Genomic DNA, 24971 nt, shown 5'->3' on the forward strand with positions numbered 1-24971 from the left:
TGCTGCTTCGTACACGGCAGCGATCGTCCAAATTACATGGCCACGTCCGGGTATCCACACACCGGTGTTTACTTGTTAGGTTTGGATAACAACTCTCAAGTTGTATATTTCACCTTAAACCTTTATACACGTGGATGGACGTCAGACAAGCCATGCCATACGCAACATGTACACTTTCACTATCACATACGTTATTCACATTCACACCTAAAGACGGATAATATTGACATTTCAACAAGTTGACATGTAAGGTAATATTATTGATGATTTACAGCATTTCGTCATCACTGTCTATGTTTGCAGTGCTAATTTAAGCACATTTTACAATTCGTTAAGAACTGGACATCCCTCCCTTTTTTGATTGTTAAACAGTTCTGTCAAAATTTGTTATGGTAGTGAATGTATGTGTAGAAAAGTAGAAGACGCCTGGGTTCATATTTGAGGGCAAAGGTGATGCCTTAAACGACGGTTTTTGACTACTCAATTTCGGTTGGTGTGTAGTCTGGATTGAGTGGAGGTGCAAACGGTAACACCACTGTATATGAAGTGGATAGTGATTTGAGGTTTACTACTGTATAAGAACTAGACTGTGAGTGGAGGTGTAAATGGGAACGATACTGTATAGGAAATAGACTGTGTGAGTGGAGGTGTAAAGGGTAACACTTCTGTATAGTTAATAGACTGTAGGTGGAGGTGTACTACTGTACAGGAACTAGACCGTGAGTTGAGGTGTAAATGGGGACGATAATGTATATGAACTAGACTGGGAGTGGAGGTGTAAATGGTAACGATACTGTATAACAACTAGACTGTGGGTGGAGGTGTAGATGGTAACTATACTGTATAGAAACTAGACTGTGAGTTGAGGTGTAGATGGTAACAATACTGTATAGTAACTAGACTAGTTGGTGTATGGATCAATACAAGGACCGGATGAATGTGTTTTCTGTAGCATGTCTTCGATATGGTAAATTATATATCGTCATATATTTGCGGTTTCACATGCGGTTCGTAGAATTGTTTGAATTCGGAGAATTGTTTACAATAGTCGTACTCGAGAGGTAGGGTAGACTAAGTATATACGTACATTAACATTACATTCATCGGTACGTTGGTAACACATTATAACATCGGGGTATAAGTTACCCTAAAACTAATTTACCACATCAGTAACTCTAACGCCAATGGGGCACCTCTTATGATGATAGGAATTGCAAAGTAAATACTTTTGTTTGTATTTTGAGTATTATTTTGTCGATCAATAAAATATCAATAATTAGATACTGTACATGTTAATAAGAGGCCAGTTGTATCCATAAGTAGTACAGTAAAACGTTAGAATCTTAATTGCATCTGTTTTTGATTTTTGGGTGCGGACCCCAAAATGAATTTAATATATTGCACTATACTATGTATTATAATGGTACACAAATACATTTACTCAGTGATGGAATACTGTTCAGTAAGTCGTGTTTAATACAACAGTTTCAAAACCAAACGATCCAGTCGCAGTTAGTGCAGTTTTGAACCCACCTATGAACGTATCACTACGTATAACTAATTGCAAAAGGGGTAGCCTGTTTGTTTGATTTATTTCAACAACACCTCAGTTAGACTATATGACACATCAGTAGGATGATAGTATTATTGCACTACAGAGAGCCCTCATCGGTCATATCCGCCATAGCTTCGCTCGGTGACTCACTTATATAGTTCAAAATCCGTGGACACCATTTTAAGGACATCACAATAAGTAAGGTCTGGATAATCTTTGTTAGATCGCTGGATTAGTTGGGATTAATGTGACCTGACGGATTAGCGAAATTGGCAAACGACAATTGTAGATATATGGTGACTCGCCATTGTTGACATTCAGCTGGAAAGTGAACATTGTCAGTTGTAACCCTACTACGTCTAATATAGGTAAGTAGCCCTATTACATGTGTTAAAATATCTCATAAATCGACATTGATAGGACATCTGAGGTCACATTTCACATTTTTCAACATGGCCAGCGGTAAGGTTACAGGTCTTAGTGTACGTTTTCAAGTGCAGATAGCAAGATATGAAGTATAAACGAAGTGACACAATAAGTCCATTAGGTGCATTCAGGTTTGGGTAGAACTGTCTTTCCGTGTCTAGACATCAGACAGTATAGCAATGCATTTGGTATGTACAATTGTTGATGCAATGACAGACTAAACATTTGGGGGAGGGGGAACTCAATCCGGTCAGCTACATGTTTATCTTAAAATTCAGGTGAAGAGTAAACATTGTTTCTACTATGAGTGGCACACTAATACTTTTAGTATGTGAAATTACTACTTTCACTTTCGAAATAGTAAATCGATATCAGCCCCGTCAGACAGTATAGCAATGCAGCTGGTATGTACAATTCTTGATGCAATGACAGACTAAAAATTTGGGGGAGGCGGAACTCAATCCGGTCAGCTACATGTTTATCTTAAATTTCAGGTGAAGAGTAAACATGGTGTCTTCTATGAAAGGCACACTAATACTTTTAGTATGTGAAATTACTACTTTCACTTTCGAAATAGTAAACCGACATCAGCCTCGTCACCTAGTTCTTGCCATTACGGATATCTGGGCACGTAATCCGTTCTCCAACATCTCATACCCATTAAATTGGCAGGTCGCACCTTTATACATTTTAAACTCCTTATCTTATCTTCTCTATATATAACTGTCAATTAATTGACAAAAATAAAATATGAGTATGGCACCTACGTATTAAATGTATGAATACTGAATGAAGTTGTTTTTATAAAACTCATGCTCATGAAACGCGTGTTATGTAGGTCGTTCTACACTACTGGGGTAATCGACCTGTCTTATGTCGAATGTATTCGAACAATAGGGTGCTTGTGAATTCGGAGAATTTTAAGCAATAGTACACAGGAGGTAGACATCCTCGCACGTAGACAAATACCGTAGCAGACAGCAAGTCACTCGCGATAAAGCTGAAACTTGAATTGGTTATCCATTTAATCAAATTGAACAAAAGTTACATGCATCTGTTTACCTAAGGTATTCAAACCACTATGTTAAAACGTTGTATTGCATTTTCGTGTATTGTTCTATGAACAGATAGACAACAGTTACGTTGAATTTCGAAGTTGGCATATAAATTAACCATTTTGCATTTGTGTATTGATAAACAACGTATAGTGTATAGCCCATAAGAATGACCGTTTCTGTAATTTTATAAAACGAGTAAGCACATAGCCTGATATAGTGCGTTGAACTCAATTGTGAACATATTTTAATGTGGTAGCATGGACGATACGTAAAAGTGGACAGGGTTTGAAATCGTTTAGTATCTAAATATCTTTACTATATAAAATTGAACTGTACAGGTCTGTGATTAGATTAGAGAGAGTCAGAGAGAGAGAGAGAGAGAGAGAGAGAGAGAGAGAGAGAGAGAGAGAGAGAGAGAGAGAGAGAGAGAGAGAGAGAGAGAGAGAGAGAGAGAGAGACAGACAGACAGACAGACAGACAGACAGACAGACAGACAGACAGACAGACAGACAGACAGACAGACAGAGACAGAGACAGACAGACAGACAGCCAGCAATAAACATGCATGAACTTCAAACATGCCTGACGCAACATATACACTTTCACTATCACATACGTCATTCACATTCACACTTCAAGACGGATAATATTATAATTTTAACCAAGTTGATATGTAAGGTAATATTATGAAGTATTGCAGCATTCCGTCTCCACTGTCTATGGTTGCAGTGCTATTTTTAGCATATTTTACAATTCGCTAAGAACTGGACATCCCTACAATATGCAGACCTTTTATTTGATTGTTATACAGTTTTGCCAACATGTATTATGGTAGTGTAGGTACGTGTAGAAAATAACAAAACGCTTGGCTTCATACTAGAGGGCAAAGGTGATTTCTTAACGACGGTTTTTGACTACGTCATTGCGGTTGGTGTGTAGTCCGGATTCAGTGGAGGTGTAAATGGTAACACTACTGTATAGGAACTCGACTGTGAGTGGAGGTACGGTGTAAATGGTAACGCTACTATATAGGAACTAGACTGTGAGTGGAGGTGTACTACTGTATATGAACTAGACTGTGAGTTGAGGTATGGTGTAAATGGTAACACTACTGTATAGGAAGTAGACTGCGAGTGTGAGTGGAGCTGTAAATGGTAACGATACTGTATAGGAAGTAGACTGAGTGGAAGTGTAAATGGTAACGATACTGTATAGCAACTAGACTGTGAGTGAAGGTGTAGATGGTAACGATACTGTATAGCAACTAGACTGTAAGTGGAGGTGTAAATGGTAACAATACTGTATAGCAACTAGACTAGTTGGTGTATTGATCAATACAAGGACCGGATGAATGTGTTTTCTGTAGTGTGTCTTTGATATGCTAAGGTATATGTCGTCGTATGATTGGGGTATCAAGAGCGGTTCGTAGAATTGTTTGAATTCGGAGAATTGTTTACAATAGTCGTACTCGAGACGTAGACTAGACTAAGTATATATATCGGACATTGACATTCGAGGTGCATCGGTACGTTGGTAACACATTACATCGGGGTGGAAGGTTAAGTGTCGCGACCCTGAAAGTAATTTATCACAGCAGTAACTCCAATGTAACTCAACTATTATGTGGCTAGGAATTGCGAAGTGGATATTTTCTCTTCTTGCGTTAAATGTAACACTTGGCAATCACTGAAACTACAGGTTTGAAAATGTCATATTGCCATTCATTAACAAACCATATATAGAGGCCTTATTTGCGGATGATCCGAAAGTTTTGGTTATAAAATGTTGTCTTCTGTTTGTCTTTTTGAAGTAAGAAAAATTAACATACTCACCGAAGGTATGAACGATTTGGCGAAATTGTCTTTAATCAAATTAATGTTAACTACATACATATCATTAGTTGAGACAATGTCAATTTAGTATTATTAATCGTTAAACATTTAACATTTAAATTGTTTGCCACTAAGTAAGAAAGACTTTTTTCTCTCCCACATTTATTATAAGAAATTTGTAATGAGAACATTCTTTATCTATGTATATGACGAATTAATCTCTTTGTTAGAAACCCTTTACTGTGTATTGTATATATTCTTCGAATAACACTACATGTACGGAGTTCTAAAAACTACTACGTTTTATTCTATTGCATCAGCTACAAAATAAAAAAAGTCAGAACGACTGTCGAGTTAACATGTTAACATCGGACAATTTCTTTCATCCAATAAATCATACTTGAACTTTTAACATTGGTGATCTGAAGACATGGTGTTTATTTGAAGTTCTCATAATCTATTTGTAATTCTATATCAGTGGTGCCGTGTTATTGATGTGGTAATTTTAACGACACGTGTAGCGTGACTTTAATAAAATAAAAGATGAAAGGAAACAGCCATCGTTTTTATGGCACTAGTTAAAGTGGTCATATGGATGAGAATTTGGTATTTATTTTATAAAATAGCTTCACTATGTTTTTCTACTTGAAAAAATAAAGCGAAAGAAGATATGCCAAGTCCATGTTCATAACTCAATACATTGCAAAAAGATGCAAAAAGTGTAAAAAAAAGTTTGTTATTGTACGTACAATAACACAAATTTTACACATTATTTAGTGATTTGCTTTTTATTGAGATGTGAACATGAACATGGACTTGGTATATGTTACTTCACATTATTTTTTCAAGTAGAAAAACATAGTGAAGCTGTTTTATCAAATAAAAATCCAAAATGAATACCAAATTCTCATCCATATGGCCACTTTAATACACTGTGTTATACAATTGTTATCCTGATATCCTTGGCAGGGTAGAATGAAACAATGTGCGTGTGAGTTTACATCAGAGTTGCTCTAGCTACACACTGCTATATCAATAAGCTTTGTAATTCAATAAGTTATTATTTGGTCACAGTGGAACGCATGATCTCTGGGCAAAGTTCAGATTGAGGACTGTACAAGCAAGTGCACTGCCCATGATAGCACCATAAAGTTTATTACTCCTGCTTTGGAAATGTATTATATTGTTTAAGTACTGTGTAGTCTCATTCCAAAACATAACATTTGACCACTGAAGCATGAACTTTGTGTGGTCTGTTATTAGAGACCTTACATCAAACATGAAATCATAGTTCATTGTGTTACATGTCAACACAAACGTAGCATTGCTATCATGAATCATCATATACAACAATGTTCCAAATAAATTCCAGAAAACAGTATATGTGTTATTCTTCAATATTTTTTTCGTTTAGCAGAGGAAAATACAAGTGACCTAAATATAAGGTGTCTTTGTCACTACTTGTCAACCCTTAGCTTACGAGTATTTTCCGGCTTCATGAAGAAAAATATTGGAGAATAACATAATTATACCAGCGTCAGTAATATCAAAGACAAATTGGGGGAACCAATGATACTTTTGAACGTTTTGACTCATATTTCGATCAAAGCCGAACCAATGACGTAGGCACACGTTGTTGTGACATAGTCGCAAGTTGTCGTGACGTGAACGACTAGAGTGAATATTCCATATTTTTGCTCGAAATGGCTCGTGCATGGTATAAATATTGTATATATGTGTTTGTCTTCTTGAAGTAACAAGACAGAAAACGAGAGTGACTGGATTATGGACAAACCAAATCGAAAAAAGGACTCCAAAACATCAAAGTGGTCTTTCCCTAGTCTGAAAAAACGGAAAGCATATATGAAGGTGAGCGAAAGACATTCTCTTTGCTTTTGTTCCACTTTTCTTTGAACATAAAATAAAAAGGGGACTAAAGGTTAAGTTGATTTTTATTTCTTTAGTTGTCACTTTTAACACCTCTGCATTGGGCGACTTCTCTAAATATGGGCGATTATGCAAATAAACCATGTAAACCGACTTAACGTCTTATAAAGTCAGATAGAAACACGTGTACACTGAATCGTTTCAATGTATAGCTGAGAACATTCATACTACTATGATAGCAACAACAATTACATAAGAATGTGACTCGATAAATCACGGTAAATGACAATGGAGGGACTAACTGACACAGATAATATGTTCAACTTTACATTTGAACTACATTAATAGTACCATGTCTGATTTTGATGATACATACATAATAATGCGATACTTACTTTGCAGAATGAAGACGGATCGGCGCCCTTAACAGGCGACATTACACCATTGGTATTTGAATTTGAAGAAACCTCAGAACAAACACAAGAGGACTCAAATTCTGACGAAGATGTTAGTGTGATGCTATTTGATTTAGTTAATCAAATATATTACTGTTGATATGAAAGCCTATCTTTTATGGTGATAAACATTCATGCATTATTACCGATGTGTTGTAAAAATGACAAAATGTGATAATGAATTTGAGGGTGACTTCTCTTTAACTTGATTTCTGCAGAATAATACAAATGTACTGAACCTACTCTAGCACTGGTACTATGTTTTATAGACAATAGAGAGATTGTCAATGTATGTACACATTACAAATTTACCGTAGAAAGGCCTTACATCAAGGTCCTAATTACAAAATAACGGCACGCTAGTACATACAGGTGAGTGCACATACCAGATGTGTGGTAGTATATTCAATAGCAGTCAAAAAGTCATTAAAATATAGATCAATTCAGTTTGTATATGAGTGAACCCTGTCACATGTCAGCATTTTATACTTGACAGGGCAATTTTTATGATGCTCCGGAAGAGGTGTGTTTTGATAATGGAGCAAAAGGATCGTGCACAACTGCTGCTGAAGCTATGTCACTTGAAAAGGTTAGCCCACCGTAGGATACTCTGATTCTTGCACCGTTTTCATCATTTCAGGGATCGCAGATAGGGCAGTAGCCAAAATACTAGACTTGATATACTGCGTTGACAGGCTGAATAACCTTGCCAGGTCTGCCATCCAGCCTGCTACAACTTCCATTGTCTTCGCACATATTCCTTATTACCTTTCATACCAACACCAACTTCACTTTGAACAGAATATAGGTCAGTAGCGTAGAGTATGGCTTATAAAGGTCATCTTTGTAATTATAAACAACTTAACGTGTGATGAAACTACTTTGACACATGTGCTAAATCTTTATTTTTGGAAATTCATTGAATTCAATCATCTGCATTTAAAAATATATATATATATATATAAAGATGACACTGTGCCTTATACCAACTGCTATCTGTTTTCAGGGTTATAAAGAAATCGGAGAGGGAGACAGGAAAAGCATGTTACTTGGTACCAGCCAGTCACATGAGACACATTTCCAACTATCATCTCCACGCAGTGCTGGTGCAGAATATGTTGGTGAATATGAAACGCCGGCAAAAATTACTGTATTTATGGAGAAGAAAAGCACTGTTTCAATTAGTACTACAGGTGAACATTTCAATAAATTGTCCATGAGTTAGATGAATCATTTTAAAACTACTACTAATAATAATACTATGCATATATATAACAATAATAATAAGAGCAATAACAATATATACTTTTCAGTCCACATGAAATTCACAGAAATTCAATTCGTTCTGCACAAGCAATGCAGGTTTCATTAGAGGCAAGAGGAAATGAGGCGTGTAGATGAAGTACTATTGACCACATAATGATCTCAACACTACTATGCAAACTAGATGTAATAATGGGACATTTTACCAAAAGGTCATATCTCAAAACCTACCTGATGGGTAAGGCAGACATTTGCTGGGAATTTGGTACACGCTGTTGATAACAAGAAGCACATGTCCAAGTTAGGTTAATGATGTAGGCTTTAATCTAAATGAGCTATTTCCATAATTGATTTTGGCAAAATCAGAAAACAATACGCCTTGTATTTAATATAATGTAATTTGGACACATTTCGACAATAACAAATCACGTGTCCAAAACACCTTGTTCATATAACTTTGAATTAGTTCATTTGCATTATCAAGGCAATATCGTAATGCATGCTTCACATTTCATCTGACTTGCTGCATCCAATGACGACAAATTTATATTTCTTGTAATATTTTAAAGACGATGATGATAATGACAAAATGAACAAAAATTCTTACGGGATGGGGGCAGTCAAGGGCTGACAGACTGCTCAGCGAACACATCTTCCATCAAGCAGTCAAGATACCAATGTTCACACACTGTCTCCTGAAACCATCAATGATTATTTTTCCCATCAATTAAATGTTTTGTTATACATTTAATTACCTAGGTGGCCCACATTTTGCTAGCAGTTCAACAGATGAACAGCCCAAGTCAGCAGATTACCATCGTCAACGACAGTTATCAACACAGCTCTCTGAAGTTGAACGTATGTATTATTTGTTTCATTGCGTATATAGTGATTGGAAATCTCGTTTTAGTTTTGTGTTTTTTAATGTCACTCATATATATATATATATATATATATATATATATATATATATATATATATATATATATATATATATATATAACCACACAAATATATAAACGTTAATACATTAATATATGCATAAAGATTTAACGGGTAGATTATGCACCACCCGTAAGTGTGCATTCCATGTATAAATGTAATAAATATTCATATAATGAATATATATATATATCATCATATTTTCAAGGCATAACGTCAACGTACAGTGATTTGTCATAATAGTACACTTCTAACGTAAGTCGTATAGTAAAATTGACAAAACTGGTCAAATGTGTTAAAATATCAAGCTACGTGGTAATGATGTTAAGTGGGTAAATACAAATTTTGAAATGAATAAACGTCCGGTTTCATAAATAATAAAGCACGTTTTTCAATTAATTTTAAATTACAGGTGATGAGATGGATTGTCTCACAGATATGACGAATAAAATTCCACCAAGGGAGTGGAAACGCTTTGGAAGAGAGGTACTCGATATGCGAGATGACATCTTAGATGAGATAGAGCAGGACAATTTGTCGAATGCGTACGAGCAGCGGTACCAAATGGTTAGGAAATGGAAGGATGAAGTCGGGGATGTCTCTAGTTGGTTTATTACCCTATTTCAGAAGTCTTCAGCTGCAGGTTTTAAAGTAGTTGCCGAAACTCTCAAGAAAACCCACCCAAGTTTGGGTACGTACAATGAATGTATATGTATGCTTTTTAATACAATTTTTCTATAAAATGATTTTGAATCAAACATCTGAGGAAATTTGATATTTAAAATCAAGAAACCCCGCAATTTCTGTGCATTAGTTCATATCAAAGTTGTTATCAATCGACTAACATCAAAAAGATAAACACAATTGTATGTTCATACAAGTAAAACGCCATTCTTGGAACATGTCTCTGTGAAGACCCTGTTACATCCCTGAATCAAGTGCCGCTGTTGTGTCATCAAACATGACACGGGGTTGTAACAGAGCTGTAGCCACATGCCTGTCAACATATCTGTGGTTTTATTACTATAAAAATCGTTGAGTATAGGCACGTCACAGGGGTTGCCTTTCAAACATGTACTTCTCATGCGTAAATGACTAAGATGTATACAGATCTATACACATTTGTGTCACAGGTCCGATTTTATCACAATCTCATATATTTATACATACATTCAAAACATTCATGTACAACTGCCGACATCAGACCGTGGACAAATTAAATATGTTACAAACAGGGCAAGTAAACAACTGAATTCGATAACACTTGAGGCAGCATGGTTGAACTTTAGAGACTTGTATTACATTCAATTACTTGATAAGAACAGTTTTATGGCCATTTTACATAGTAGTTCATGTTCACAAACAAATTACCAGTTCCCCTGGCATTTCATGTACACATACAGAGGCCGAACAACTTCCTTATCAAACTATAGTGTGTAATGCAAGTCTCTGCTGTTCCAACATGCTGTACCAAGTGTTATAAATCCAACTCATTTGTTTGCTTTCCCTGTTTGTAACAGGATCCTTCCGTCCACAGTCTAACGTCAGCAGTTGTAACCTGTTTGTGAGATACTCTCAGTAATTACGTACACGTAAACATAAATGTACAGACTCAACACTTAAATGTACCATGTATATTTGTAGGCCGGAAATCTTACCTAATTTACAGACACCGTGACACAACCCGTATATACAACTCGTGATATTTACCTGGATATACATTTGTTTCAGTCATGCGGTTACTGTAATATAGAAAGTACACTCCCGTATCAACAGATCTCGTACATGTCTACGCAAATACCTTTGAAATATTAAAAGTTGTTTCACATACCAGGTTACAAGATCTGCATGCACCGGTTTTGCTACAGGCATGTCTTGTAATCTGTTTTTTGACTTTCAAATTTGTAGTCCTACAGAAGAGACTTTAATAGCACGATGACCAGGACAGCAACCTTTATAGATTGCATTTATGAGACGATCTTACACTTTCACATATATACAAATAATACTATATATATGTTCAGTATATGTTCATTTAGACTCGTTTTTATTTTGTAGCAATCATGGAAGCAAATAACTCTGGTAAGAATCCATCGAGAACATTACTGAAGTCAAGTAAGTAGTAATTATATTTATTGCTGAACACATAATGGATGAAAACCTCTATTGTTTACGGGCACGTGAGAATGCTAAGGCTAAATATATGTTAGCACAAGTAGGAGTGAGTGTAGTAATTTACAGGATGAATACCTAGTCTTACTCCTTTCATCATAACTGTAAAATAATCACTACATTTCCTAAATAATACGACTAAGACAGTGTAAAACATTTTATGCTTTTGGGGTCATTAGCCTTGATTCGTTACATTAAAGGCCTGCGGTATAGAGCACTGTCTTAGCAGATTGATACTCTCTGAGTTATATATATATATATATATATATATATATATATATATATATATATATATATATATATATATATATATATATATATATATATATATATATATATATATATATATACAATGGTTGCAATAGAAGCCATGCATTTGGCTGATAGATGTGGAAAGATTAGCTAAGCAAATATGCATTTTGATTCCCTTCTTTATTTTCTTTCTATCCAGAGTTTAAATCTTTGCCACTGTGTTATCCCAACAATTACAAATGGGATAGCAAGAAAGGAAAACTTAAAAAACAGAAGAACGTGCCACGAGACAAACTCGTTGTTTGTGACGAAGCAATTTCCCTACTTAAGTCGATAAAGGACTATCCAGTGTGTGTTGTTTCCATTGCTGGTGATCGTCGTTCAGGGAAATCCTACATCCTTAGTCAACTACAAGAACCCCCTCGGGAAACGTGTGTCTTCAATATTTCGCCAGTGATGAGAACGAACACAATAGGTGGGTTGAAATTTACCCGTAACAATGCTGTGAATTGTAAGGCAAATAAGGTCAATGAATGGGTTTTCCCCAAAGTCAAGGGTTCTTTAGTCAACTTGTCTGTCTGTCTGTCTGTCTGTCTGTCTGTCTGTCTGTCTGTCTATCTGTCTGTCTGTCTGACTACCTGCCTGCATGTCTGTCTGTCTGTCTGTCTGTCTGACTACCTGCCTGCCTGTCTGTCTGTCTGTCTGTCTGTCTGCCTGCCTGCCTGTCTGTCTGTCTGTCTGTCTGTCTGTCTGTCTGTCTGTCGGTCTGTCTGTCTGTCTGTCTGTCTGTCTGTATGTCTCTGTCCACCTATCCTTCACTGTCCAGAAATATGTTGCTCACTGACACATATTCTCGTGAACCTTTTCTCCAATATGCACACCACGCATAATTATTCGATAAATACTATAGGTTCGGCAGTCTAATGTGTCACTGTGTTCTCTATTCTTCTTATATTCAGGTATATGGATGAGTGGTGAAATATTTCTGAAGAAATTAAGCGATGGAACTGAGGTGGCTGTTATTCTTTTAGATACAGAAGGACTCGGATCTGTCGACAATATGGGAGAAGGGGACGATCCTTTGTTTACGCTCATTGTGCTTATCTCTTCAGTCCTTATTTACAACAGCAATAACATAGCCAAAGCTGATGATCTTCAAAAGTTAAGGTATGCAGGAATTAATCTATGCAAATTTAGGAAGACTCCCATGATATTACACATGCATTTTCTTTAGTTTGGCATACAATGATAAATCGAATTTCGAAAAAAAAATTCTTTTAGCGCTTTCCGGACATTACACGACTACAACTTTAAGGTGCTATTACTATGCATCTTACTCGTCCTTTCGTGCGTCAGTCTGACTGCCTGACTGACTGTCTGTCTGTCTGTCTGTCTGTGTCTTTGTGTGCGTCCACACACACTAGTCATATCACTGCCATGCAATGGCTTGCTTATCACATATCGCCACTCTATCCACGTACATGATTTACTGTTAGGTGTTAATGCATATACTGTTATTTGTTCACAATTCAAATAACAACTGTGTGTAAATCAGCATGTGTTGCTGACTGTTTAACATTGACTAAGCTAAAACACACTTCTTAGTGAGGTACTTTTTAAAATTGAATTTTCAGATTCATTGGTGATCTAGCCAAAAAAATCAAAGTCAAATCCGAAGGTTCAAAAGCATGTGACGATGTCGCTGCCAACGAATTCTACAGATTCTTTCCTACTTTCCTGTGGCTACTTAGAGATGTAACCCTCGAGATAAACATATCCTCAGACGAGGAGGAGGAGGATGGCGACGACGACGGCGACGATGATGATGATGATGATGAGGGTCACATGAGTGGTGGGGATAAGTGCAGAGAAAGTGTTTCTTCTGACTTATTAGATGAGCAAATAACTGATGACAGCGACAATACCAAGGAATACTTCCTTAAACAGGTAAGTGATTTGACATTACATTCAATTCAGGATGCATTGGTAAACACCAAACACAGAAGCCGCGATGTTAAACAGACAACTGCCGGCGCCTGGGACCCTATTTTGCATATGACTGACTTTATGTTTGGAGGTGGAGAACTTGTGATGACTCACTGGTAAATAATCACCAAAATATAAACATTCCCTATATCTGGGTTTTTCACATGCAAATGCCGCATATTTGAATAATCCTGAATGACACGTAATCTATGCAGCTGTTTGCAGGGGGGATTTGTCTCATTTGGAAAGTTTTTTTCATTCTATGAAACAAACTAATTTGTGTATCAAGTTACCATCCTACGACATTCACAAACAATTTGTACATGATACATGACCTGTGTGTTTCTGGGAGCACAAAAAAATGCCGAAAACAAGACCCAGAAGCTAGTGCTCTGTACAACAGTTTGAATTTCCTACATTTGCAGATTAGCCATGATCCTCTTTAAATAGGGCAGTTCTGTCTTTACCAGTATGGCGTTGGTGTACAAATAATTAGAACAAAATTATAGCTCGATCAAATGTCATTTGTTTGACACTTTGAATTTGTTTGATGCACTATGTAATAAGGCAAATGTAGAATAGACATTGTCGAGTGAAGGATTTGATATGATGGATTATAGGACAGTCTCCCAGGGAGTTCAACTTGAGCATGTATAAACAACCATTGTAGATATGCATGTATAAACAACATTGCAGATATAAAGTATCATAAATACATTGATGACATTGCAGAAAGGGGCATACAATCATTTTAACATAAGTTCATCGGCAACAAATACCCAAAGCGTACCTAATATATGTCCTGTAAGTACAAGTTGTTAAGATTATTTGCGTGTCAAACTGCTTAATCTTCCAAAACTTGTCAAATAGGTTCTCAAAGGAGGTATATCAGAAAAGCACTGCATTGGCGAAGCAATTCTGAAGTTCTTCCCAGTGTTTGATGCTTACCAACTCCCACCACCATCAGTTAATAAAGAAGTGAATAAAAACATCACAGATAGTCGTTACAAGAATAAAATCAACCCCGAGTTTATCAGAAAGGTGAAGATGTTCTGTGATAAGGTTACTGATTTGATGACGGCAAAAAAGGCCTGGCCTAAAATAGGAAACGTGGATGGATGGCGTGAGTATTATATCTACTGGTGACATGAACACTTAAAAAGAAACTTGGCAGTGGTCAAAACTTGTGCCACAGAATACGTGATATCTATGAGGGAAATATGATGCATATTAATTTGCCTCATTAGCATATTTTTACATCATATGACTTTTCATATTTTGACAATTTGACATTTTGCCTGAGCTCAGTCTCAGTCGTCAAGTGGCTGAACACTGCGTATGCAATAGCCAACATGTAGACTCGAAGGACGAGCGCTAACACTATATTTACTATCCCTAGCTGACGTTTTGATTTTGAATTTCGCTGTCTTTGCTGGCCTTGTCCACGATGATAGCTGTGTCCCAGTGGTCTCGAATGGCATTCCTGTATGTATGCCATCGGCTCACTGCTAAAATCCGCAATTAGGTGTCGTCATGGAAATGCGATCTCACTTTAATTAAGTATGCACGTCATATGCTATCCAAACTTCGCTAATGTTAGTTAGGACAGTGAAATTCAAAATCAAAATCTCAGTTAAGATAGCGAATAGAGTGGTAGCGCAAATCCTTCAAGTCTACATGTAGGCTATATTGCATGCATACGACCAGACACAAAATGTTATGATTTTCTAAAATATATTGAAAGATAGCCATGTGCACATTTGTTATAATAACACATCTTGCAGACGACTCTTGTTAATTAAAAGGAACAATTTAAATATCTTCATTAAAATCTATCTTTTATTAGGTCTGTGAACGTGTACCTATGAGAGACATTCTGTCCGGATTCTGATTATAATACCCTGTTATGTCATTTTACTTTTTATCCCGTAGAGTTTGCTGAACTTGTAACGATATATACAAATACACTGAATAAACCTGGATCAGTACCAAACATCCAATCCATATGGGACCAGGTAGTGGAATTAAGGCTGCAAGATGTTTTCAACAAGGCGGTTGATCTCTACAGGGCGAACCTGGACAATTTCATATATGGAATACTTCCATGTGAGGAATCTACTTTACAAAACAAGCACTCACTGTTTTTTGATAATTCCCTAAAGCAGTATAGGGCTGATTCTGAAAATATCAATGACGCAGGGATGATAGACCGATACCTTGAGAAACTACAGGTGGGTAATCTAAAACAATTGCAAAGCCAATACTAAACGACGATGGTATAGTCACTAAATGTATGCCTAGGCCTGTGAATGAATGGAGTAGGAACATTGTATGAAAGTGGAGTTAATGAATATTAACCAACAAATGTGTGTGTGTGTGTATGTATGTATGTATGTATGTATGTATGTATGTATGTATGTATGTATGTATGTATTCAATATGTATCTTCTATACGTTTGTGTATGTATGTGTGCTATTCAAAAAAGGAGTACCGTGTAACTAAACGTTACATGACTATGTCATGATCATTGAAATTCCCCCCTCTCCTCTTGAATAATAGGACAAGTTGGCAACATACTCAGGTTGCAGTGTGACTGGGGGGTTGTTGAAAGACGTCCTTGATAACAACACCAAGTTATCGGCTGATCTGTGTACGGAAGTTGCAGAGAAATTACTTGACGGGATGAAACGTAATTTCACCCAAGATAAATTCAAAGAATTCAAAGACGTGGAGGATGCTATGGGGAAAATCGACGATGATTATCAACTAGGAGGCAAAGGGCCAAAGAAAACAGAAATACGACGAAAAAAGCTGTTAGAGGTAATTAATCTCATTTTAATTCATTTGCATATACTTTTGTAATAAACAGTAAGTTGGGTAAAGCATAAAATTAAAAGTTCAGATGTTACAACATGATAGTCCCATCCGTGATAGTTATGCAAATTACTCTTAACAATCCCAATCTCAAAACATATGTTGTGAATGGATTGGAAGTTGGTGGAAATGAGTTATTCTGCTGATATTGTTCAAAACACATTAATAATTGACATAACTTGAGCTTGCAGTCATGGCCACGCCACAGCCAAATACCAGTACTTTTTCCAAAGATAACAAACTTGTTGGACAGACAGGTAATTACACATTCAAAAGCAACAAGACAACGCCCTTAGCAACAAACAGTATAAGGGTTGTGTATATTGTAAAGATAACAAGTGAGATTGGTAGGCATGTAAATAGAAAAGATTAAGAATTGATCCTAGGAACACGACCACGCCCATAGCAACAGTGAACAGATGGTGTAATTTACAAAGACAATAACTGTAATGGTCAAGGAAATTGATAAACATTCAAAGAATTATTACACACAATCAACCAGGAACAAATGACCTATAAGGTTGTGTTAAAATGTCATTTGTTTTTTTTGTGACATTGAGATTGAAGGCTGAAGCCAAGGCATAGCTCTGAATGACATCAGGCGAGTGACCACGTCTGACAATGAGGGTAATGACATTAATTCCGTGCCAGTCTGTGTTATCGTTCCTGGGCACGAAATTGTTCTGAACTAGAATTCCAACCAATACGTTCCTATGTACAGACTTGTTCTTTTATGATGTCATTGTCTGTAATATATAACATTTTGGCATTGGCCATTGTCTGTAGATGAATTAAAGTTTATGACACATTGGAAAATGAATCTTGCACTGTGGCTGTACTGTAAGTAATAATTTGATATATAGTTAACACGTTATGAAATGTCTGTTACATTTTATTTCACTAGGGCATTGACAAATTCTACGTAGATAATATCAAATGGTTGAAACAACTCCCAGGTTTCAGTAGACCAAAAATGGAAACTGAGAGAAGAGAAGAGTTTGAGCAGCAAATGCGTATGCTAGAGGACCTGGTAAACAATATTTGAATGTCTATATCGATTTGTTCTGCATTGAACTAGTTTTAGCAGAAATGATGGGCTGATGTTCAGTTGTGCGTGAGTGAGTGAGTGAGTGTGAGTGTGTGTGTGTGTGTGTGTGTGTGTGTGTGTGTGTATGTGTGTGTGTGTGTGTGTGTGTGTGTGTGTGTGTGTGTGTGTTTGGAAAACTTAGGTATTCTAGGGTTTCCATTCAGGATATCGTTGTGATCTTGACTATTGCACTGTATGTATAAAGTTTTAGGAAACGGAGTTGGTCTTAAAGTTACTATCAATCAAACATTAGCTACTCGGCTGCATCATTCTTAATTTTGTGGATGTTAACTTTCTAGAAGTGTCCAACAAAACTGCTTTTCAGAATATGCTAGACCTATTTGATATGCACAAGAGATAAGATGTGACTTTTGGGACGAAAGAGTTGATCTTAAATACTGATTACTTTCTATGAAAATAGATTGGTCTTTGTGTTTACGCCTGTAAGTGGCGTGAGGAAATACTCTACTCATGTCATCCCAATTTCCGATAAGTTGTAAAACATGTTTTGTTTGTTTAATCTTGAACTCTGAAACTAACATAATGTGTTTGTCCGTAATGGACCGTGAACATTTCGACCGGTGAATAGGTGAATAACTTTCCAAAACATAATGGCCTTAGTGTTGTGTGAAAACATACCAAGTGAAGAATATTTCAACGTCAATCATTAACTCTAAATCTGGCAGTTCTAGTGCAGTGTATTTGAATGTACTCAAAATAAGCCTCGCTGCCAGGAAGGTAATTTTTCAACAGTTGAGTTTTTTCAGTCTCATGTTTTGTCATTTCTTTATTAAAGGAAGAAGCATCAGCGGTAACGGACCAGATGCGTCACCAAGCCGAAAAGCAGGTAACATAATATTCTTGTCCACTCAGAAGGGCGTGCTATTACAATGGGCTTCCTTCATCCTTCCATGTGTCTATCCGTGTGTCGGTCCGTAATACGTAATTCAACCGACATGTAACGTTTAATTTCTTTGAAACAGTAATACAAAGGTGGCATATTCACAGGGGACATATGCGTTTGAATTTGTTTTGTCACATCGCAGTGTTTGTTCCTAGATCATCAAGTGAAAAGCTATCATTGAAGACCTAACCTTTACCTATCAATTTGACCTTCATTGTCAGTTACAAAAAATAAGTCATTTCTTGCATAATGTGACGTGCTATCTGTTGACAGTTTGTGGCATTTAAGTGTGACCACTTTCTTTTGAGACTTGTAGCACAAATTGATAAAACACAAATGACATACACACTTATATCATTTTGCTGCTAATAACACTTTTGCCCTTTGTACGTACAGTAGTAGCATAACAACAAACAAGACATTGGCATTAAGTTCGGGTATCTAACCTTACTGCTAGTATTCTTATGTATCATCTTGACGTTTACTTTCTGGGTGTACAAGTAACAAAAGGATAATCACACACTGATAAAGTGTCATATTTGAATGGGTTTGTTTGCTACAGACGATTGTCTTTTTTATACTTAGATAGAGATTTATGAGGCGAGTTTAAAGAAAGAAAAAGAAGAACGAAAGGCAGATCAAGAACAACAAAAAGAACAGAGTCTACAGCAGTTGGAAAACATGAAGTTGGCGAATGAGAAGAATATTGACGAGCTAAAGGTAAGCCCACCTTATTACCATAACATGCATGGTAATAGAGATATACTGTAGTATCTCACCTTCCGTTTATCTGTGTACATAATTATCTTGTCCGAATTACAAAATGTAATTCAAATCGAAGTCGATTCGCCAGTCCCCCATATGAGGTTATAAGTCGTTTCGAATGCGAAGTAATTGACCCGGATCGAAGCTTACTCAGGGAGCCTTCAGTAATTACAAGGGGAGGATCAGGGAAGTTAGAGGGGGGGGGGGCACTTTTTACACAACAGGCCTCGTGGGAGGGCCATATTTTAGAAAATGGAAAATAGGGGAGGGTGACATCTTTAATTCTATCATTGCATTATTTTGTGATGTTGGTGTTATCCCACCACTGCCAACTGTTTCAATTCTTACTGCTACCACATCCTACCACCACTGCCACTTGGTGAAATAAATGATCAAAAATTTGTTCAGAAAGTGTATGCCAAAACAAAAGAATCTACTTGCTTATTTTCATCAAGATTGTATGGAAGCCTGTTAGTGCCATCTACAAAAGCAATATAATAAGGCATGTGACAAGATAATATCTTGAGCACACAAGATATTTCCTTGTTATCCCGAGAAACTATCTTGAGATCTCGATCTAATTTGTTTGCTTTCGGAAAACAAAAATGAGGTAGTTTCTCGAGATAATGAGAAAATATCTCATGCATTCGAGATATTATCTCGTGCGCGTGACTTATTATCTTGTGCGCTCGAGATAACATGTCGAGCGCACAAGATAATATCTCGACTGCACGAGATATTTTCTTGAGTGCACAAGATATATCTCGCGTGCACGGCTTATCTTCTCGAAGGCTCGAGATATTTTTATTTTTTGCTTTTGTAGATGGCACAACAGGCTTTCCTAAGATTGGTTTTTCATAAGGCTTTTTTTTTTAAATCTCAATTGATCACATTTGCAAAATCAGCACTGAAAATACCGGTTTTATTTCTCACTGCACATTAAGATACACAGTGGTACACATGTAAAAATATTAAGGAAGCCATATTCTATCAAGGTGCTACATAGCGATGGGTCACAGTCACGTTTTAATATCCCATTTCCATTCAACAAGAGTGCCAAATATAATTTAACTAGAAGTAATAATAATTGGAAATAGACATTCTTTCTGTGTATATTCCCTGTATATTAATATATCAACATTATCTCAATATCTATGTCTCCTTCCTTCATAAATACAATAAACTGACATACTGACATTCTGAAAGTCCGAGTATGAAAGACGCCAACAAGATATGCAGCAAGAAATAGAGAAGAATTATGAAGAAAAGGACCACCAAAATAACCTTAAGATGAAGAAACTGATAGAGACTATTGGTAAATAAGTTTGCACGAGTATTCCTCTCTCAAATCATTAACAATGACTACCCAATAACTTGTTATAATAGACAATTATTCAGTATTCATCTTTGCATTTGATTTGCACGGCCATATTTATGATATGCAATGGACTACGTCATTTCAGCCTGTCACAAAATAGAGTGAAACTGACATATTGGTCATGAGTTTAAGCAGAGGTTCAGTAAATGATATGTAGACATGTGGTAAAACATCTCTCTGTTTATCTGTCTATCTATCTATCTATCTATCTATCTATCTATCTATCTATCTATCTATCTATCTATCTATCTATCTATCTATCTATCTATCTATCTATCTATCTATCTATCTATCTATCTATCTATCTATCTAGTATCTATCTATCTGTCTATCTGTCTGTCTATCTGTCTGTCTGTCTGTCTGTCTGACTAACACCTAAAGTCCAAAACCATTAGGTCGATTGCCTTTTATTTAGCGAGGATATTTCTCTCGGTGTCTTGTAGCGGACGTGATTATAGGTATACGATAAAGCGTCTTTTGTCCTCTCGTTCAGTTACTATCTTAAAAAACCAATGCTGACATGTTCATTTTGTTTTTTATTCCCCAGAGACCCTTCAAGCTCGTCTAAGTGAACAAAGAGAAAGTAAGCAACACTTCTTATTATACTTTGGAATTTCCTTAAGTTGCATGGGTTACTAAATCTAGGAACAACCCATCGGTGAACACGGTTTGCCCAGATCTTCAATCCTTAATAGTTCTTGTAGGCTGTCGATACCTGATGTTTTTTCAAGTATCCAACCATTCAAAAATTATTGAACGATACAGAGTTGCTGGTTCCAAATGTATTTCCAACAAAACGGTTTTTTTTACTAAAGTTTAAAAAATGCAAAATAAAAATAGTAAATCACACAGTATTTCGGACTTTAAGTTTTCTGCAATGTTCCCCTTAATTTAAATGTTACTATCATTTTAATTTCTTGTAGATATGAATAAGTACAGAGAAGATGTCAAAGGTGAGCTTCTCTTTATTATAATGTTGTATAGGTAAGTGACATTTCAGTTTCTTTGGCCGATAAAAGATATAAATGTATGTATGTATGTATGTATGTATGTATGTATGTATGTAGGTAGGTAGGTAGGTAGGTATGTAGGTATATATGCATGTATGTAATGTAATGTATGTATGTTATGTTATGTAGGGAGGGAGGGAGGGGGGGGGTGGATGGATTACGTGCTTACATACATCTATTAATGATTGAATGTTTGTGTTTGTACATAACATGACATACTTTCAATTTCAAAATCTTTACACAGAGTATGAGATCTACAGGAAGAAACAAGAAGCAAAGCAATGTAAGTTTTAAGTGTAGTTTCTATCAAAGAGTGTAACATGTAATTTTAGCGTAATATTCTTTTGAAACATTAAGCTTTGTAAAACAGAAATGTATACCCTGATTTATCTGTTAACTGCTGACAGATATTAATATGTTCGTTAAGTGTTGTAAGTGAAAACTCAGACGACGTTAGTGGACTGAGGTGCAAGCCTTGGTTCCAAGGCCTATGTATTTGTAAAAACAAAACCTTAAGTGTGTGTGCAATTTATTTCAATTTATAAAAATATCTTATATTTTTTAAATATGCCTAAGAATTATACTGACAAATGTCACTTTTTTTCTCTATATATCTCGTAACCAGTGCAACTGGAATTGGAATTGGACAATCAGAGAAAGTGTAAGTTGCGTACTTTGCTGACATTCTTTTTTTACGACCTCCTAGTATTTGATTGATGACGACTATTGCATGATTCCCTTCATCATGGCTGTACCCTGTCGAGCCGATGGGGAAAATACACGAGTCCGAGATGAGAGAGAAATAGCGGGACATTACGTATTATGTATACATAATGAAATACTCGTCAATGTTAGCCTTTTGATAACAATTTTAAAATAAATTTATGTCCACATATCTATTTAATAAGTAAAGCGGTTTCTACTATCGGCTCTTCATTCAGTTTCCAAAATAATCAGTAGCCAAACTAAATGTCACTTGCTGCGCTTTTAGGAACTTAATTACTCTGAGGTCAAGAACTGTTAGATCAATAAAATCATACCACAGAATTCATATCTCTAGCAATACGTTAAGACCTTAAAATAATTGAGTGGTTCCGATTACGTTCAGATTTAACGTAGGTGGGGTAGATTGTTTTTTCATATGTGAGTGTCTAGTTTTCCGTTATTTTCAATATGGTCTCTGAGTTATTGGCTTCTTTCCAACTGATATACAACCATTACAGATTGAAAGAACAGTTTAATATTCAATTTGACTTTTTTTAAAGTTGATATCTGTTGCCACGTCCACTAGTTCTCGCGAGACTTCAATTTTTTTTGTGATTTTGTTTAATTTTTCTCTCGAATGTGTATAAAAAGTTTAGGGTCGGGTAACTGGAACCAAGCAATTTTTTTAGGCCTAACTTTGTTCATAAGTAGTGACAATGCTACTCTTTGATCTTCGCACTCAGCTGACAGATCATGTAACTATACTCAAGTCACTCTCACATTTCAACCTGTGTACTCGGATCGATTGGACTTTAGAGAATTAACTCAGACTATGTAAACACCATAATTACATTAAATATTAGTCGCATATTCACTAGTCTTGTCATCACCATTTTAGATACAGATGGTTTACTGCCATATGAAGGGAATATTGAATATGACTCCAAAAAAGGAATTATTTTTGATCAGAACATTTTGTCTCAAATGTGGTGACCCGCGAATTTTTTTCATACTGAACTAACCTGTCACTCAATCTACTGTTTATGACAGTTACTGTTCTTTTTATTTAGTAATTTAGAGCAAGTGTGTATGTGGGGCCTTTGATAAACAACAATCTTATGTCTATTATTGCGAATATGTATATATATATATATATATATATATATATATATATATATATATATATATATATATATATATATATATTGCATAATATATTATGCAAAGGCCTTATTTGCTAAATATACACACCCAACATACTTTAACAAATACCTTTAGTTTGACTGTTTGATATTCGTATGTGACTTTTTTCAGTGATGGACACATTGAGAGAAGATGGGGAGAGTAAGTTATCAATTGTTATTGACGACATACACATTCTGACAGCTGGAGTAATTATAACCTTCTGGGAAGGAGTTCGAACGTAAGACTATGTGTCGCCCCGCCTTCAACTGGTGGGCAGACATGTGAGGGCACCCGATACTGCGTACCTTGTGAATTTTGAATGAGTATATGGATTATTTATTTTTCCAATTGACATGAATATGCCAACGATTCCAATATGTTTGCTGAACCAAAGATCATACTTCAGAGATATCACAGCTTAGAACCTCGTTATTAATATGTAAGATTACATTTTACATTTCAGAAACGAAACAAGAAAGAGAAGAACAGGAACACCATCTCGGTAAGTTTCAGTATTGATATAATGTATCCACAACGGTACATAGGTTTCAAATTTCATATACTTGTAATTTGGAAGACATAACTATAATAATGCGCACCTATTTCTATAAAGCTTGTTCACATAGCTTTTAGTTTAAATGAATGATTTGCATAAATTATTGATTTTTGGCAGTTAGTATGTATCTTAAGAACACAAGCTTCAGATTTCATATAATTTGATGTATTCATTAATGATTACAACATGCACATGTGTTATATAGTTTTTGATAGTGATATGTTATGTGCATAATTAATGATGTTTTGATGATTAGACCTTATTGTAGAATGCAGGCTTCAAATTTCATATTTTTTTTACATGGAACCTCAAACATAACAAAGCGCACACATACATTAACGCTTTAAAACTTCATGTGTAACTATAACCCAGAATTGTGCATTCCAACAATGGTTTTGCCTTTAAGGTATGCATTCAGTTTACATCTAGTTCACATTTAAGATTTTGCATATATTTATATCGGCTTTTTTCATTTAGCCGTTAGTGTACGAGTGTTTTCTACAGCGACAGACGACACATATTTACGAATAATAACTCATGATCCAATATTTGCCATCTTCTCGATCATGAAGGAAAGACACGTGCACTTTTATGGAAATTGGTAATGAAATATAAATTATGAGTTAAACGGTACACATTATTCGCCCGAACGAGTATCCTATAGATTATAAATTCAAT

The 24971-nt window shown here is 35.9% G+C and overlaps 1 protein-coding gene across 6 annotated transcripts in view; it reads left to right on the top strand.

The window, feature by feature from the left end:
- The first annotated feature begins 1783 nt into the window (after positions 1 to 1783).
- Positions 1784 to 24971, top strand: part of LOC144448548 (uncharacterized) — a 34291-nt gene continuing 11103 nt past the window's right edge. Inside the window, exons 1-24 of one of the 6 annotated variants that reach the window (XM_078138821.1) lie at positions 1784 to 1923; positions 6626 to 6740; positions 7161 to 7265; positions 7710 to 7802; positions 8220 to 8406; positions 9236 to 9334; positions 9831 to 10109; positions 11477 to 11533; positions 12042 to 12317; positions 12802 to 13009; positions 13477 to 13789; positions 14699 to 14951; positions 15761 to 16059; positions 16389 to 16649; positions 17608 to 17733; positions 18587 to 18637; positions 19280 to 19414; positions 20666 to 20774; positions 21385 to 21420; positions 21761 to 21790; positions 22092 to 22130; positions 22473 to 22508; positions 23867 to 23896; positions 24201 to 24239. In XM_078138821.1, coding sequence (XP_077994947.1) covers positions 6657 to 6740; positions 7161 to 7265; positions 7710 to 7802; positions 8220 to 8406; positions 9236 to 9334; positions 9831 to 10109; positions 11477 to 11533; positions 12042 to 12317; positions 12802 to 13009; positions 13477 to 13789; positions 14699 to 14951; positions 15761 to 16059; positions 16389 to 16649; positions 17608 to 17733; positions 18587 to 18637; positions 19280 to 19414; positions 20666 to 20774; positions 21385 to 21420; positions 21761 to 21790; positions 22092 to 22130; positions 22473 to 22508; positions 23867 to 23896; positions 24201 to 24239 — 3145 coding nt within the window. In that variant the 5' untranslated portion in view covers positions 1784 to 1923; positions 6626 to 6656. Of the gene's footprint in view, positions 1924 to 3956; positions 4128 to 6625; positions 6741 to 7160; positions 7266 to 7709; positions 7803 to 8219; positions 8407 to 9235; positions 9335 to 9830; positions 10110 to 11476; positions 11534 to 12041; positions 12318 to 12801; positions 13010 to 13476; positions 13790 to 14698; positions 14952 to 15760; positions 16060 to 16388; positions 16650 to 17607; positions 17734 to 18586; positions 18638 to 19279; positions 19415 to 20665; positions 20775 to 21384; positions 21421 to 21760; positions 21791 to 22091; positions 22131 to 22472; positions 22509 to 23866; positions 23897 to 24200; positions 24240 to 24971 lie in introns of those variants that run through there. The other 5 variants (XM_078138818.1, XM_078138822.1, XM_078138817.1 and 2 more) reach the window with 5 other exon arrangements.

This window comes from Glandiceps talaboti, chromosome 17 (genome assembly GCF_964340395.1).
Source record: "Glandiceps talaboti chromosome 17, keGlaTala1.1, whole genome shotgun sequence".
Lineage (NCBI taxonomy): Eukaryota > Metazoa > Hemichordata > Enteropneusta > Spengelidae > Glandiceps > Glandiceps talaboti.